The sequence below is a fragment of the Tinamus guttatus genome, unplaced genomic scaffold (assembly GCF_059628265.1).
Source record: "Tinamus guttatus ecotype Peru unplaced genomic scaffold, ASM5962826v1 Tinamus_guttatus_pri_ptg000089l, whole genome shotgun sequence".
Classification (NCBI taxonomy): Eukaryota; Metazoa; Chordata; class Aves; order Tinamiformes; family Tinamidae; genus Tinamus; species Tinamus guttatus.
The window spans coordinates 3519876-3536550 of record NW_028288623.1 but is presented as its reverse complement, the minus strand read 5'-3'; the positions used below and the strand labels follow the sequence as shown (position 1 = coordinate 3536550).

Genomic DNA, 16675 nt, shown 5'->3' with positions numbered 1-16675 from the left:
AGTTTGTTTGCTAAAGGCTTGCTGGTTACACAGAAAATACTGTACCTCATATCACACTCCAAAACAAAAAGTTTCGGTAACTAGGTCCACAAAGGAGCACTGAGGAAATGCAAAAACAAAAGATGGCTTCAACTGTGTCCTAGCTAGCTTCTAGGCTGCTTGACGTGGTGTATTTAGTTTCAGTTCACGGCTTAGGCGAAGAGTTGCAAGAGAAAACAGAAGTGCCATTTTTATTTCAATGTTCACAGCTCTGTCACATTTCTCTGCTCCAGTGTTGACCCCTCTCAGTGAAAATGGGTCTCCGTACCAGTCCATGGAACATCTTCTGCAAGGGAGTCCTAAAAGCCACTGCTCTCAGGACCAAAAGAAAGCTACTTCCCATGCAGGAAGTTCATCCTCTGCGCTCTTTGGGGATGCCTGGTCCGACTGGACCAGATAACCTTCCAGTCCTGTATCCCTCAGACACAGCAAATACCTGTTATTTCAGAAAACATCACAACCCTCTGAGGTACATGCATCTGATGATGCATCCTTGGTGTATCTCAGATTCCAGCAATCCTCTGCTCTTTCCTGAAACAAAGATGGTACATTTGCTAATAGTTATTAATGTTTTTTTCTTTCCCCATGAATTTGTCAAGCCTTTTGAATCCAGGAAAACTGTCCGTACCCGCAATATATTAAGAGGCTGACAAAAAAAAATGTCCACGTAGGAGAAGCTGCAGATATGCTATCCTCATCTGAGCCTGCCATCTGGTAGTTTGATTAAACATCCCAAACCTACACACTATGGAAAACAATGAATAATCATTCCTGACTCCTCCTCTTTGTCACTCTGTCCCACATTCTTATCATTTCAAATGGGAAGAGATAACAGAATGGATAAATTCCAACATATTTAAGTAAGTTTCTGTGTGGAAATTATTCCACATCTTGATTTTCTTCGTGTTTCTCTGTGCCCTTTTTAGTTTTATTACCTGAACTGTTGTTGTTCCAGCTGCCATCATACACACCACAGACGATGGGAGGAAACTTGCACAAATGGGACTCCTCCTTATCCACCAGGCCTCCCAGAAGATCACTCAGGGAGATTTTGCCTCCTTTCTCCTTGACCCTTTACCTTCGCAGAACCAGTCCTAATACACCGCTTGCCAGATAAAATAATTTGAACCACAGCAGAAAGGGTTTAAGACATTTATAAAAAATACTACTGTCATATTTACAGACCATTGTCTAAACATGAAACTTTCCAAATGACAGAAGTTGAGTTTCTGTAATCTAAAGTTCCATGTCTTCTTTCTGCAGCAGAAGACAGGGGGTCTCTCCTTTCCCTTATACCCTTCTTGCCCTCAGACAGCGGGAGTAAGGTCTGGATTCAGACAGGAATAGACAAAACCCAAGCAATGCTGATTACTGAGTTATTCACCAGGGAGACTCTATGAATAATAGAAAAAAGAAGTCAGGAAAAGTGACTCCTGTTTACTCAGACACTCTGGCCACAGGATTTCCTTAGGAAAAGTTATCTGTGGTGAATGCTCTAGGGAGACTAGTGGGAAGAAAAGGTTATTTGTCTATTTAATAAATTAACTCTTGGACAAAATTTAACTACTCTATTTCCTCCACTCCTTTAAAAGCTTCTTGTATATTTGAGTCAGTTTCTCTTTGCAACCCTAGTGTTCTGGGTTCAAAAACAGGCTTCAAACTGGGAACTATCCCAGAGTGGGAGCCAAATCCCATGCTCCCAAAATCATTAGCTGATAAAGTTTACACATACCCCTACACTACCTGCTCCAGGTGGAGATGAAGAGTTTTGGACAAGAAATGAAAACAGTGCCAACAACAGCCTATTGCATGGGATTGTCTACTGGTAACAATGCTGAAACAAAGGTTCTTCTACAGGACTGCTCTCCCTTGCCCTCGCAGGTGGGAGGGCGAGGGGAATCACTGCACTGTGCTGAAATGACATGCTGTAGCAGGGCAAGGCCAAGGAATATATGACTAAGAGCCTGGAAAGCTACACAGCGGTTCTGTTAGATTATAAAGCGTGGATGTGAGTGTGAACAGGAAAGTGTACTGCACAGGATATGAGGTTTTGGGGTTATACTCTATACAAACTCAACACACAGATGCTAATACAGGAGGGAGCAAACATGCACACAGAACAGACAATGGACAGAGCCCAAGGAAGACTCACTTCGAGAAGCTGCTGTGCAACCCACACTCCACCAGCACTAGGCACTCTACAGGCTACACACCAGACACTGAGAGCTTCCTTCGAAAGGGCTATTGCTCAGAGACGGAAACGCACTAGACACCAGATCCCCAGACTGTTTCCTCCACCAAGAGGAGCTCCTTTTGCTATTTGGAGCAGCAAGTTTCTTGGACACTGCTTTAACCATACCAAATCATGGTCTTATTCTACAAATAATCCTCCTTCTGAGCGTCTCCCCCTGGGTATCAAGCTGCTCTCCAGCTGTCTATTCCAGGAAAGAGCACTATGGCTCAACCTCTCTGCAAAAGAATCTCACTACTGCAGTTTTAAGTGCCTTTCTATTGCAAAAAGCATTCATATCAATTTGTTCATTTGCTGCAATTGCCCTTCATTTATTTTCCATCCCACACATGTATGATCTTGATGTATTCAGAAAGCATTTATACCCCTGCCAGTCTAACTTAACAAACATTGAGATTTTCCTGTCCTTTTAGATGGACACTACTCTTGATATTCTAGTAGCTTCCTCCTCAACTTCTACTATAACCTTGGCCCACCTCATTGCCTGGTACCAGCAGTGAGAATGGGCATTCATTACTTCTGAGATGCAGCTCCATATCAATGCACAAAATCACATGCACTGATTCATTGTCAGAAAGTTACACCCGGAGGTGAACAAGTTGGTAGAAAGCTCTTGCCCCCTTTACATGGGCCTGGCTGAGCTTGGCTGAGAAGAAATATATTTGGCAGGCCAGAAAGCCAAATATCCCTAAGCACAAGCGATTTGGTGCCCTTTTGTGGCAGCTACTGGTATTACACATTTACATGAGACACCCCAGGTTTTCTGTTGCGGCTCTCAAGTTCCATTCCCTGCAAGGCAACAGTCCCAACTTCAATTCTTGTCATCTCTTCAGCACTTGCTCCTCATCTGTGAGCTGCCTGACGCTGGCTGCAGGAAAAAGGAGAAAAGAGTTTGCTTTGATTCCCCCATTACAGTGAAAAGGGAACTGGCAAAACACATGGCCAGCTCCTTCCCTGCTGCTATCTGGAGCATTTCAGGCAGATGACTAGAAATAGGACTCACCTGCCAGCCCCCTCCTCCACCCTCTACCCTCACCACCTGAGCAAACCTGGCTCCAACCCCATTCTGTAGAATGGGAAGAAGCCTTTTAGGAACAAATCCAAGAATAACTAACTCTGCTCCATAATTGCTCTAGTAATAAAGTATTCTGCTGTACTATGGGTTAAATAACTTATCAAGCAAATGCAGAACAACCAGAAGGCAGTCACTGACAAATTACAGAGTATGAAACTACAGTCAGTATCCATGCCCTCAAGCACATCAATATTATACCTTAAAATTCAGGGAACAAATTAAGATTGCTAACTGGTTCTTGATAACCGTCAAAACAAGATGGTTTGAGCCAGACCACGGCAGGGACTACTCACAGTCACAAGCTCTTGCCAGGGATCTCTGGAGCAGGGAGACTTCCCACTTTGGCTCGTTTGTACAGCTCTTCAGTGCACAGCTCTTCTGCTCCCTCATGCTTGCGCTTTGGAGAAGCCTGGTCAGACTGTGGTGCTCTCATCACTGTATAGGAAGAAAAGTCATTGCAACATTTCCTCTGCCCTTGATCTCCTCACAACTCCCCTGAGTTTCTAATGTGCCACAGAGCTGAGGCAGGAGAATTGCACTTTATTAACACAAGGAAACACTGTCACAGCCTCCTTGAAGGTTCACTTTTTACAAATTTCATTCAAAACAGGATAACCAAGACTTTCAGAACACACCCAAAGCTATTCTCCTTTTCTGGGGAACAGCTTAATTATACCCAAGTAGGCCTACAGCGACCAGTACTTTTCCATTAAGTGGTTGCATAGGATCCCAAACTGGCAATTAAATACTCATTTTAGTGAATTCTTCCTCTGCAGCTCTCTTAGGAATGAAGGCTCACTGAAAAGTTCTGAAGAAAGCCTGAAGTAAGGTGAATGTGATCTGTTTTCATAGCTACACATCCTTTTCTCATTAGAAGAGAATTTTACTCTCCTGCCCACAGCCTCTAAGTCCCCGTGAAACTATATCTCAGACAAGTAGCTCCAACTCACCTGTACTCGTACTGCTGCTCTGCCCTAAAGCTGGGTCTGCAACTTGGCCACTGAGATCTTCCACACAAGGGACTGATGCCAGTAAGCCTAAGGAAGGAAATCAGGAGGATCACGGTTGAGAAACAAGAAATTTGGTGGTATTAGGGAGACAGAACAAGAGCCCTTCCATTGAAATATCTAGTGATGGTCAGCACTATCAGTACACAAGCCATACATATATCTGACTCATTGGGGATATTGATGAGTTCAGAGCTCTGCTCAGCCAGTGCTGGCCACAGGCACCATGATTTAGCAGCACATTCATTTAGGATGCCCTGCCTAGTTTTCCCAAGGGGAAGAATGGACCAGTGGTGGCACAGGGACTAAACAGGACCTTTACCACCAGCTCACAAAAGACTAATCAAATCCTGCTTTGAGCTGTTTAAAGACCCAGTTGAGTCTTTCCTTGGAAAGGCAGACTCCTTCCTCTTGCAAGGATTGGCCAGGGACACGGGTGCTATGTATTTCACATCACGATCCTCCCAGCATCCTGTTTGCTGGTGAAGGCAGTCTCACACAGATCTTAGCACTTACACAGTCCCCTGTAGCGTGACAGCTGCTGGTAGATCTGCTTCATGCGTTCAATGTTCAGCCGGCTGGTCTCTGCATGGTTCACCATGGGTTTGGGGTAGTCCACCCCAATGATGCACTTGGCTGCCTTCTGCACAGACTCTGGAGCATTCCAGGGTTCGTAGATATACCGTGAAGGGAAGCCCTTTAACTTGGGCAGATACCGCCTACGGCACAGGTAAAACGATGCACAACATCACTTAAAGAGCAGGGTTCACAACGCACGAAGTGCCATGCATCTACCAGCTAGTAACAACTTCAGCTTGGAGGTCAAGCCAGAAGGAAGCTCGGGTCACATTACTTACTTAACGTAGTCACCACTGGGGTCTGTGCGTCGCCCAAAGCCCACGGGGCAGTAACAGTGGAAGAACTGCTGGAAGAACGCACTGCACGAAAGCCACATCCAGCTGCCTGCATTCACGCTGAAATCCGCGTCCAGCAACAACTCATCAAATACCTGCAGCAATTGGAAGAAAAGGCAGTGAGAGCAGCCACGAGTTCCTCTGTGCTGGAGGAGGTACCAAGAAGCTATTTCAGATGGCAGGTGCCAAGCTGTCTGAGGACAGTGAGGAAGCAAAGAGCAACAAAGAGGTGACCTGCTGGCTGAAGCTGGTCAATAGATCCCGCTTCCTGACATTTTCGCATAGGGAGGCCCTGTCTGCTCACACCGATAAAATGCTGGTTAATGTCTCATGCAGCTAAAGACTAAACTACTGCTTAGTGTTACAGCAATCCTCGAGTATTGATCCTAACCTGGGAGACCTATGAAGTGCAAAGCATTGACCCTGGAAAGCTGAGAGATGCCGCATAGAAGAACAAGGATGAAAAAAGAAGGAAAAGCATCTCTGAGGATCCCAGAGCTCAGCACCCGTGTCTTGGTAAGCACCAGGGTTCAGCAGTATACTCACATCCATGCATGGAAATTGTGCTTTCAACATCCAATCCTAAAATATACTTCCAGATTGTAAGACGATGTCTTTTTTTTTTTTTTTTTTTTCTCCTTTTGGTATAGGTCTTAGGTATACTCAGTAGTTTTGAGCTGTCTGACCCTTGAAACATCCCAAAAGGTGGATCTTTTACCTCTTTCCACGAGAGACTCTAGACTCAGATTTCAGTCATGGAGCCTTTCCTGACCGGCATGGTGATGGATTATACAGTGAGGAGAAAGATCCAGTTATAAAGAGCCATGGAACTTGCAAAGAAAATGGATGGGCTGAGAGCACTTTTATACAAACGTGTGCACGCAACACACACACACACACGCACAAACACACACACACATAAATCCCCCACCCTCAGGCCATATTTACTAGTGGATCCCACTGATTTTTACTTAGAGGTTACTGGAGACTCTTTACTTCCAGAACCCTCATGGCAGAGGGCAGCACGAAGTCAAGCTGCTGGCTGGCCAAGAGCCCACTAGCAAATCTTCCTCCACGCGACTTCTGCTTGTCAAGTGAAAGCCATACCTGTATTCCCATCCTTGCAGGGAGTGCCAGGGAGACTTTGTTTTCCTTACGGTCGCCTGCAAACCTCTAGAAATGAAAGACTCACCCTGACACCCGACTCCCAGCTGATCCAGAGGTCGCCCCTGGTTAGGAAGCAGGCCACGGCATGCCTGGCCAGATGGTGGATCCATCCTTCCTGCCTCAGCTGCGTCATGATTGCATCAATCCAAGGGAAGCCTGTCTTGCCCTCTGCCCACTTTGCCAAGGCTTCAGGATTCCTGTCCCAGGGGATCTGGATGCAGATGGGGTTCCCTTCCATGCGATCAAACTTAGGGTTGTTGGTGGCTGCGGTGTAAAAGAATTCCCGCCAGAGGAGCTGTCCATACAGGGAGAGGGGGGGTGTGCTGTTGCGCTTCACCTGCAGAGGGGACAACAAGAGGAGTCACACAGAGGGGACAGCGGTTTCACAAGGCAGAGCTGTAAGCCATCCACACATTCATACACGCGATTCCCACCAAGTTAGTTACAGGCAGCTGCCAGAGTGGAGTTCACTTTCAGTTCATACCTTACCAGAAACCCCAGCTTGTAACATTAACTCATGAGTTTTAGCTCATTCAGTACAACAAAAGAGATCTGAACCACCAACAGCAACTAACAGCGAAAAGCTCCACACAGCTGATGATCTAGGAGGCCCAGCTGAAGAACAGGATCTAAGACAGTCTGCTCAACTACACATAGCAGCAATTTTGTCACCCAAGAACCTCTTCTGTAGCAGAAATAAGCTTTGCTCAAGGGTCGGACACAAAGTAGGCAACAGCAGCTCCTGCAGCTGTTCTGGCACACTCTTTGGGAGACAAAATCCTGCCGTGCGCAAACCCAGCCTGCTCTCCAGACGAACACTTCCGGATTTCCTTTTGTCTTACCTTCTTATACAGCTCCCAGAGACGATAATAAAATAAGCGGCAGGACAAGCAGCCGAAACGCAGGTAGGGACTCAGGCCTGTGGGGCTGGCCAGCAAAGAATTGGCATTCATCCTTGGTCGTTCGTAGTTTGCAACCCATGCCTAGACATATTCAGGAGAAACAAGGCAAAGAAAACCTGTCACACACTGCAATGAACAGGCCTCTTTGAAGGTGGTGAGGTCACTCAGGCCTCTTCTATTCATTTCCAGTCACTGCTTTGAGAGATATGCAGTGGGCAATTCCAGCCCCCACATGCTAATTCAAGGAACACAAAACAGTTGCTCCACCAGGATTTGAGCCGGTTAGTCATTTTGGCCCAGAAAAGGGCTAAATTTGCATTGCATGCCTGGCTAATAACCCTGAGATCTTTTAGGGACACATGGTAATGCAATTGTTTATGTCCAATCCTGCCTATCTTGTGGGTGGAATGAGATAATCTAAGGAAGTTCAGAGCTCCTTGTTGTGCATTTGATGTTGAAGGTTTGTTCCTTCTCCAATACCAGATTTCATACTTTGAGTTCTACACCAATCACCTAGCTCTCTGGTATTAAAAAGACACAAGCGGTTAAAGCCATACCTCTCCACAAAGAACACATTTCATTACTCTAATACTTTTTGCCTTACGCATACAGTATGATGGCAAAGACCACAGAAGGGATCTGCTATTTCAGCTAGGGGCTAACGGAATATCAATTAGTGAAATACGCCAAGACAGACGTGCAATAGGAAGGAATTCTTTTATGAGCACATACCCCTGCTAATACCTCCCACAGACAAGAGAAGATGGTATGCAATGCGAGGCACAGACCAAGCAAATTTATAGGAGATTCTCCAAGTCTGCATTCCTCTAAAGGAAATGAAAGGAGTGATAGAAAAGAGAGAGTCCCAGGTGCTTCTCACAGCAACATAATTAATACACAGCTCTACTTCTCTGGGTTTCGTGTAGCCCAGAAGGGGAGCTCCTGGCTCTACATACAACCAAGATCAAGTGTACTGCAACAGTATCAGAGCCCCCTCCTGCAGGGGAATGCTTTGCTGCTAGAAAAAAGCAAGAAAAGAGGATGACGGCCAATTCTAAACATTTTTAATTTAGGCTACTGCCTGAAGAAATGACCACTTAAATATCATGGATACCTTTCTTTCCAAATGTTTATCCAGCCGTGCCAAGGCTTCTGTCTCCCCTCCTTGCCAAACTGCAGGGGCAAGGCCATCTGTGGGGAAACCTGAGGGAAAGAATTTGGTATGATTTGAAGACAATTCTAGACAAAAGAAACAAATGATATTCAAGCATGACAAACATTAAAACATGCTGAATATTATAGCATTTAGTTGAGCTGCCTTGGCAGACTTGCTGCTCTAGTCCTTCAACAGCAGGCATTTGGAGTATGGGGAAAACCTTTTTACACCACTGCAGAACAAGAGCCTGTCCCTGCAAGGCTTCAGGGGACTTCTGCCTTTTGGGGACTTCTTACCCCGTTGCTCCCACACTGGCACCCTTGTGAATTAGTGTTACCCACAGGGCTCTGCTCCAAGGGCCAGAAGGCTTGGCAGAGGGAACATCTGCCCCACAGTTTTGACTTACAAAATATCCAGCTACAAAATACCAGCAGCTCACTAAAGAGTCTGCTAAGGGCTCCAGTTCTTCTGACAGGAGGTGCTGGAATAGCGCCAAAGAGCTACATTTCATTAGTTTTCAGAACCAATGCACTGCTCTAGGCTCATAGTAGCAGGGCCTCTGCTGGAGGCAAGCAGAGCACTGTAAGTCTGCACGTATTAGGTCAGACATTAGGGAAAAATGATCTGCCAAGGACTGCAACCCTCCTGTTGTGAAGATCTCTTTCTCCGCGACTGCTTAAATTGTGCCTCAAGGTACCAAGGTGATACCCTCAAGAAACTGGTATCAAGCCTCCAGCATCACGGGCATGCAGGCAGTATTCTGCATTAACCCTTAATTTCCTTGCCTTTAAAATCATATCCCTGATATAGGCCTCACTGCACCACTCCCTTCAGCCTCCTTCTCCACAGGAAACAAATAAACCAAAAGCATCTAGGAAGGAGGAAGCAAACCCTGACTTTCCAAGAACTGAAAGGGCTAGCAGGATGGATCGAAGTAATTTCAGTAGTATCTTTGGTCTCATTAAGCTCCCAAATTGGTGCTGCTTGGAAACAAGTGAGTGAAGTGATCCGAGTCTGGCACATGGTTAGCTCATCTCTTCAGGTCTATTACGAAACCTGCCAGGGACTGTAACAAGGAGCAAGCAGCTGGTGTGGACACGAGACACTGATAACAGTGGTTACACATTCTTAGCAGCAGGGAGGGCACTAGGACAGACGCAGAGCGTTTGAGAGCAATGCTAACAGGGATGTTGCCCTCAGTGACTGCAGTGCTAGGGGGAGCAGTCTGTTTTCACAGACTCCAACAGCCTCTAACAATCAAATGCTGCTTCCACAGCTAGGGGCAACTCGGGTCAGAGGAGAACACTGGAGCTGTCCTGGGTGCATGCCAGCCATCAGAAACACGTTTCAGTGGAGCCCGTTTCTGCTCGTATTTAACCCTTGCCTTCACTCTAACACATACCCAGCTCCTCCAGGGATGGGACTCCATACACGTCGTCATGGTTCTCCTGTATGTCCACTTTACACGTTTCCATCTGCTGACTTACTATGCTGCTCACCGGCTTCTTGGGGAGCTCCATACGGCTAATGATAGCCTGGAAGCGCTTGTAGGTGAGGGGTGGTTTGTGGCCATTCAGCTCAATTATTCTGGAGACAAAATAAATGAGATGACATTTACCACACAGCCTTGCTCCCACAGAAGAGACAAGGGAATAACAGTTAAACTGCATACAGCTCCCAATAGCCTTTCACTTCCAGTACAGAAATCCTGTACAGATCTGGGCTCCTCCTGACAAGTCCCTTGAAAGGAATTTAAAAAAAAAAAAAAAAAAAGGAAAAAAGAAAAAACAAAACTTACTAATAAACAAACAAACACATTAATCCATCTCCATGAAAAATACAACACAGAAGCAGCTGAATCAGGCTTCACATCAGGTCTCTCCCAGAGTTCTCCACTTCTTTCCCCCGTAGGGAACCTCAATCTGGTTGCTCTGTGTCCCCAGAATGACAAATCCCAGACCTGCACCTGCTCCTCTCCACCCTGAAGATATCCCAGCCTGTCTCTGTCCTGACTTCCTCCCCTCTCAACACAGCAAGTCCCACTGTTAGTGTCCCCTCCTCCACCCATCTCAGATGAGACAAATCCTAGTCTGCGTCATTCCTCTCCCTCCTTGTACTTAGAGAAATCCCCCTTCCTCCCCAGCTCTGTAAGGTCATGAGCAGAGCAGACCCGTCAGGTCACGGCAGCAGGATGGTCACAATTCCCCTCTCCTCCACATCACTAAGTATCCACAACTTGCTGGGCCATGCAGCCTTATTTTCCTTGGGACACTGAGCAGAAAGGCCCCAGGGGGATCTCCTGGCTGAGGCAGGTTTCCCCATGATATTTTTAACTTGCGCTTCTGCGAGGAGGGGAAGGAGTTAACAGCAGAGCAGACAGCACGGGGATCGCCAGCATTACATAAAGCTGAGGCAGCCAAGCTCACAGCTCACACACGAGCTGCACCAGAGCAGCCTTCCCCACCCACTAGTCAACAGCTTACGCAAGGGCCTGAAGGCGGGCGAGCGTTCCAGCAGGCGCCATGTGCCTTCCCCTTCCCCCAGGGAGGCACGTGTAGCGAGGAGGAGCGACACGCCATGGCGGCCTTGCCGAGCCCTGCTCACGTGTGCTCCGTAGTGACCCAGCTTCCCCGCGCACCACGGCCAGCGGGGAGGGCGGCTCTGCCCTGCTCCGCACGTCGCTGCCTCCACACGACCCCGGCACCCAACGCTGTGGGTGGAGAAGAAGGGAGACTTTAAAGGAGGCAGCACGGTTGCAAAGATTAAAGTGATTTCAAATGAAGCCTCCTGCAGTTTCTTCTAATTTTTCTACACAATAAGCTGCACCCATTGGGAGAAAAAGACACTAATGAGCAGGGGAAGGACAGTGCCAGTTATACCGGTGCGCAGAGAACACGGAGATCAGTAAATTTAGTGTAAGACTAAATACGATTATGGTGTTTCTCAGCACCCTCTTCTTCCACTCTTTCAAGTTAAGATACCCAGGGGAGCCCCTTCTGAGGCAACCTTCACACCAGAAGGCATCTCCTACGCTTTCAGAGACGTGTGTTTTGGCTGGTTATCTCTGTGTACTATACCAAGAGACCTATACTAAGAGACCATGAGCTCTCACGAATACTATCCACCAAAACTTTCCTGCTGCTTGCTTGAAAGACTGGGACCTCATACAAGACCATCAGTTCATAGGGATTGCTGAAAGATCAGCATTGCTGCAGGACGGAAAACGAGGCCTTTTCAGTTACAGCAAGCACCTGAGATAGGCTTGTGGGTTTTCAGCGGAGCTCAGTATCCCGAGAGGAAAACGTGACAGAACTGCAGTGTTTGTCCTGAGACACAGAAGGACAGGAGAAGCTGCTGCTTTAACACTACCTCCTTTTTCAGCCCTCTTCCGCAGATCTGTTATGCTGCACCTCACTCCAAGATACACAGTATTATGTCATGTCTGAGATTCACAGCTAAAGCTTTTGCAAACAGACAGTAATTGGATCGAATCTTCCAAACTGGAAGACTAACACAGAAGAGTAGAGCTGTTTTATTCATCACACAACACCTAACCTTTCTGTTATCAGTGAGCACATGTAAAATGGTGGTGCTACCAGATTAGTGATTTACTGCCCAGCATTATCTGACAGCACCCATATGTTTTTGATTATTCCACAGCCCTCAAGACAGAGGGCAACCAAAACCTGACCAAACACAGTTCTGGCACCACTAGGGCTATTCAGCATCCTGCAGTCATCCAGGACAGACACAGCATCTGCAGATTTCTAATCACACCCCCACGGGCACCAGTTTCTGATTCAAGCCTCTGTGGCAGTGCCCCAGTGGGATGATTAGCAGTCTGGAGAAAGCTGCTTTCCTCACAAACATGACACCTCAGCTTGCAAATGCCAGGGCTCCATTCTGTCAGGAGACCGAATGTGCTCCCACCCGCTTCTTCCTGCGCAGAAGAGCTGGCTGCCAACACTCAGCATTAGGCTGCTCCACACTGCACCACACTCCTGATTCACACACACTGTTCAGTTAGATCAGAACAATTGCATAAGCTAACAAAGGCTAAATCCTTTCTCCAGAGGGCTTGTGTAGGGCTGTGCACACATGAAACAAGCAGCTTTTCTTCAGATTCACAGAGGAGGTGGAGGATAACTGGCAGATATGCCACAAAACAGATACTGGGCACAGGTCGACTATTCCACTTCCAGCGAATCACACACACACAGGTGAGTGAAAAACTGAGTGCCTTGATCACAGGCTAAGCATCAATGCAGGGAGAAAACATCTCATGCTAAATCACCATGCTAGACAGACAAGGGTAATGGGATTCAACAGATTGAAGTTAGAAACTTTTTAGATGGGAAATGAAACAGTTTTTGGTATGGGGTATCTATCTATTACAAAACTACCAGAGTATGCAAACTTCCCCCAACCTTAGTTCATTTAAATCAGTACACACTCCTATTAAAAAGCATCTACTTATATTTTCAACCATATGCTAAAATGCTGGGTGTAAAACAGCTCCTGATGCATATTACAAAAGCAAGCCCACAGGGCTCCTTTCTGGCTTGAACTGCTCTGCCCAGCAGGACCCAAGCTGCCCAGGACCCAACGCTGACCACCAGCAATCAAACTACAGCAGATTGAAATCCTCAGGAAGGCAAACTGTGGAGATCCAGAAAAGGGGCAGAACAAGTTGTCAGCTGGATGTTGTCAGGCAGAGTAATTGTCAAATAAAGGCTTTGAGCAGGCTAAGCTGCTACCTACAAGATTATCTTTGCTGTCTCACTTCCACAATCTGAGCATAGGAGTATTTTCCATAGGGATAGAGATAACATATATTTTGATGTGAAGGTTGGATAGTAAGCCTGTAGGGCAACATGCTTGATCTGACAAGCTTTTAGGAGAAATGCAGTATTAGAAATATACTACCACAGTAACTGGAGACTTCCACATAGAGTGGGTAAATGTCACACTTCAAGGCCTGGCAACAACAATTTTCTAGATGCCATGAATGACTTACATGGAGCAATTAATCAAGAACCACAAGAAGGAGAAGCAATTCATAATTTCATCCTAGGCACTGGGCAGGATCTAGCTGAAAGTGTTATTTAATTACTGGCCTGCTCTAACCACACCTGTGGCTTACGTCGATTTAACATCCTTGCAGCGGTAACAAAAATATAATGGCTTTTATTTCAGGAAAGGATCTGCAGATAGCTAACAAAGCTCACTAAGGAGGAAAAAAGAGTCAAAAGGGTAAAACACTGACAAGCAACACAGAGATTATCTGAATATGTCATATGGGTGTGGGGAGCAGAGGGTGGTAGAAATCAATAAATGAACGTAAACTATCCAAAACGACTTCAGAAAAAAAAAATCACAAAAAATGAAGAACAATATCAGTTAGGACATAGAAGGCAGAATCATTCAGAAAGCTGAAATCCAAACAAAAACAGGGTGAGGGAGAAGAGGAAGTAATTGGTATGTTGAATGTGAAAACCACAAAAATCTTCCCTTGTGCACCTCTCCGCCTAGCGTGCACCTCCGCCTAGATGAAGGTTTGAGAAACAACATCGAAAAAGCAAAGGTGGTGAACATTCTCTTTTCAAACACTGCGGGATATTTAGAAGGCCAAGAGGTGATAAAGGCACAAAAGAAGCAGGCATCGCAGAAAAGCAGCACCCCTTTTATATATATGTGTATATATACACACACACACTACATACACACACACACATACACATACATGTGTGTGTGTGTATAGGTACACACACATATATACACACACACACACACCTGTAGCCCCTATGCTGATATCTCTGAAAATGCCAGACTGGGATGCTGATAGGTGATGCTACAGAATGAAGCTTTGCTTTAACAGTAAGAGCTTGCCAGGACCAGGGAGTATTCACCCAGGCCTTTTAAAGAACATCAAGAAATGACCAAACTACTACAGTTGCGTTTAACACTTTCTTCAAAGCCATCAAAATACTACCAAAAAACAGCAAGTATGACTCTAGGTTTAAAAAACCTTTCAGGAGCATCAGTGAGATCACAGAATAGAATGCCTGATATTTGTGTTAGGCAAACTGGTAGATAACAACACTAGAATCAGAGAACGTACAGATAAATGCAATACATTTTAGGGTCAGGGCAAGTTGGTGTCTTAAATATATATATATATATATATATACACACACACACATATATATAATCCATCTTTGGACATGAGGCAAGGGAGAGTCAGTTGATGAACTCTAACTAGATTTTCAAAAGCCATCTGACAAGGGGGCCCACTGAAAATTCTTGAAGAAACCAAAGTGACTTGTGATGAAGGGAAAAATCCTTGCAGACAGAAGATTCTTGGTGAGCGACAGGAAAGAGCAGGAATGCCTTTTTTCTAACAGAAGGAGAAATCCCACACAGAGCTGAGTTAGGACCTGAACATCTTGAAATTACTTCTATTTTACCAGGAAAGGGTCAACGAGGGGCAAGTTGATGAAGTTTACTTATATAAGCTACTCTGCAATAAAACAAAATGAAAGGCAACTGAAGAACTTACTTACATACCATGTGATCAACTGAGAAAAACAACACAAATTCATGTGTTGGTAATGTTGTTTCTCCATGTGCATTGCTTTGCAATCTTAACGTTACTTACATAGTAAACGGCTCTCAACTAGCTGTGGCCATTAAGGAAGCCCTGAAACATCAGCTGAATATTTAGCAGAGCTCAAAAGCAACAGAATGGTAGCAACTGGTAGAAAAAGACAGAAAACACCACAGCACTATATAAATCCATTGTGCTCCTACATCTTGAACAGCAACTACAGTTTTCACCTCTATTCTTCATCTCAAGAAACCGGGAATTATTAAGAAAAGTGACAAAGATTGGAAGAGATACATAACAGATTTCACCTGCAGAATGCAAGTAACCTACGATTTTCCAGCCTGGAAGAGACAAAGATGACACAAGGAAGTATGAGGGATATAGAAAAACTGAGGAAGAAGCAATGGTTCATGGTCTCTTCTAATGCAAAAATGGGAGAGCAATGTCCACTCAAGAGACTGGTTCAAAAAGAACCTCAAACATTCCCACACATCATGCGCTAAACTGCAAAAGCTACTTCCCACAGGACTTTATGGGTGCAACAGACTTACAGGAGGAAAGCTGCTTTTAACATTCTTGGCACAAATCAGCCGAAGGAAAACAAATAAACAAAACAAGAAAAAAAACAAGCAACTTGTAAGAGTAGGACCGAAATATGGCTGAAGTATACTGCAAAGTCATAGCTGAAAAAAAGTTTAAGAATCAATGCAAGACTACTTACTGCACAGCAAACACATAACAAGAACAAGACATTCAAGTTTTAAAGTACGGTAAATTTCCTCCAGATAAGCTTATTCTATTTCTCAAAGCTGTACTGGCACATCCATCAATTGAAAAAAAAAAAAAAAAGTGCCTTCATAACCTGTTTGAGACAACAACTTGACTATTTTTATCTTACTGAAGTGGAAAAAAGCAGTCTATGTAGAGAGAAAAAGTTCAGGGATAACAATCAGTAGGACACAGACAGCCAACTTAAATGACTGAAGTACAGAGTTTACTTAGCTTGAGGCAACACCTTTCCTTACGCTCACGTCACTGTCAGCACTCTGACGTGCTCTAATCCAAAGTGCGAGCGTGCAGAGTAATCTTGTCGACACTATCCAGGCTCACAGGGGATAACAGCGAGCAACGCACGGCTACCGACGCGCTGAGGAGGCTGAAAGCTTCCCAGACGCCACAATCCCGGCCTGGCCTGGGCAGCACCCCTGCCCTTGCTCCCCCCCGTACCTGTCCAGGTCGTACAGCGTGTGCGAGTTTTCTATCACCACCTCCACTCCGGCCTCCTTGGCCAGTTTGACAATAGCGGCGTCTCTCTCCTTTCCAAAAGGCTCCGAGTCATATTCAAAGGTGAGGCGGGTAACTCCCCATTCCTGCAAGAAACACAATACACAGCTGTCAAGCAGAAGATGGTCTCAGAAGGGTACATTTGCTAAAGAAGAAGGCAGAAAGTCCTTCCAGTCAATATTAAGTAATGGGAGTACAGATATAGTTCCTGTGAGGAAGAGCAGGTTGGACTCAAGATAATTGATGAATCAACAACTTTAGCAGCTCTTGCAA

General features: G+C 45.5%; 1 protein-coding gene across 1 annotated transcript; it reads right to left on the bottom strand.

The window, feature by feature from the left end:
- Positions 1–2082: 2082 nt before the first annotated feature.
- Positions 2083–16459, bottom strand: CRY2 (cryptochrome circadian regulator 2). The gene is made up of 10 exons (XM_088520504.1): positions 16346–16459; positions 9914–10098; positions 8470–8558; positions 7296–7436; positions 6479–6790; positions 5230–5381; positions 4889–5091; positions 4316–4402; positions 3659–3800; positions 2083–3158 (listed from the first exon to the last, which is right to left on the bottom strand). The coding sequence occupies exons 2-9, from the start codon at positions 10029–10031 to the stop codon at positions 3661–3663; spliced, it is 1242 nt and encodes a 413-aa protein (XP_088376630.1). The 5' UTR covers positions 10032–10098; positions 16346–16459; the 3' UTR covers positions 2083–3158; positions 3659–3660.
- Between the last annotated feature and the right edge of the window lie 216 nt (positions 16460–16675).

What these genes read in the sequence shown, in the direction of transcription:
- CRY2 (XM_088520504.1), bottom strand. Translation starts at nt 10,031, where the DNA reads ATGGAGCTCCCCAAGAAGCCGGTGAGCAGCATAGTAAGTCAGCAGATG. An exon ending in CCCATCCCTGGAGGAGCTGG is followed by an intron (nt 8,559 to 9,913) that starts GTATGTGTTAGA and finishes TCTTTCCCTCAG; the next exon opens with GTTTCCCCACAGATGGCCTT. An exon ending in CCCAGTGGTGACTACGTTAA is followed by an intron (nt 5,092 to 5,229) that starts GTAAGTAATGTG and finishes CCTGTGCCGTAG; the next exon opens with GCGGTATCTGCCCAAGTTAA.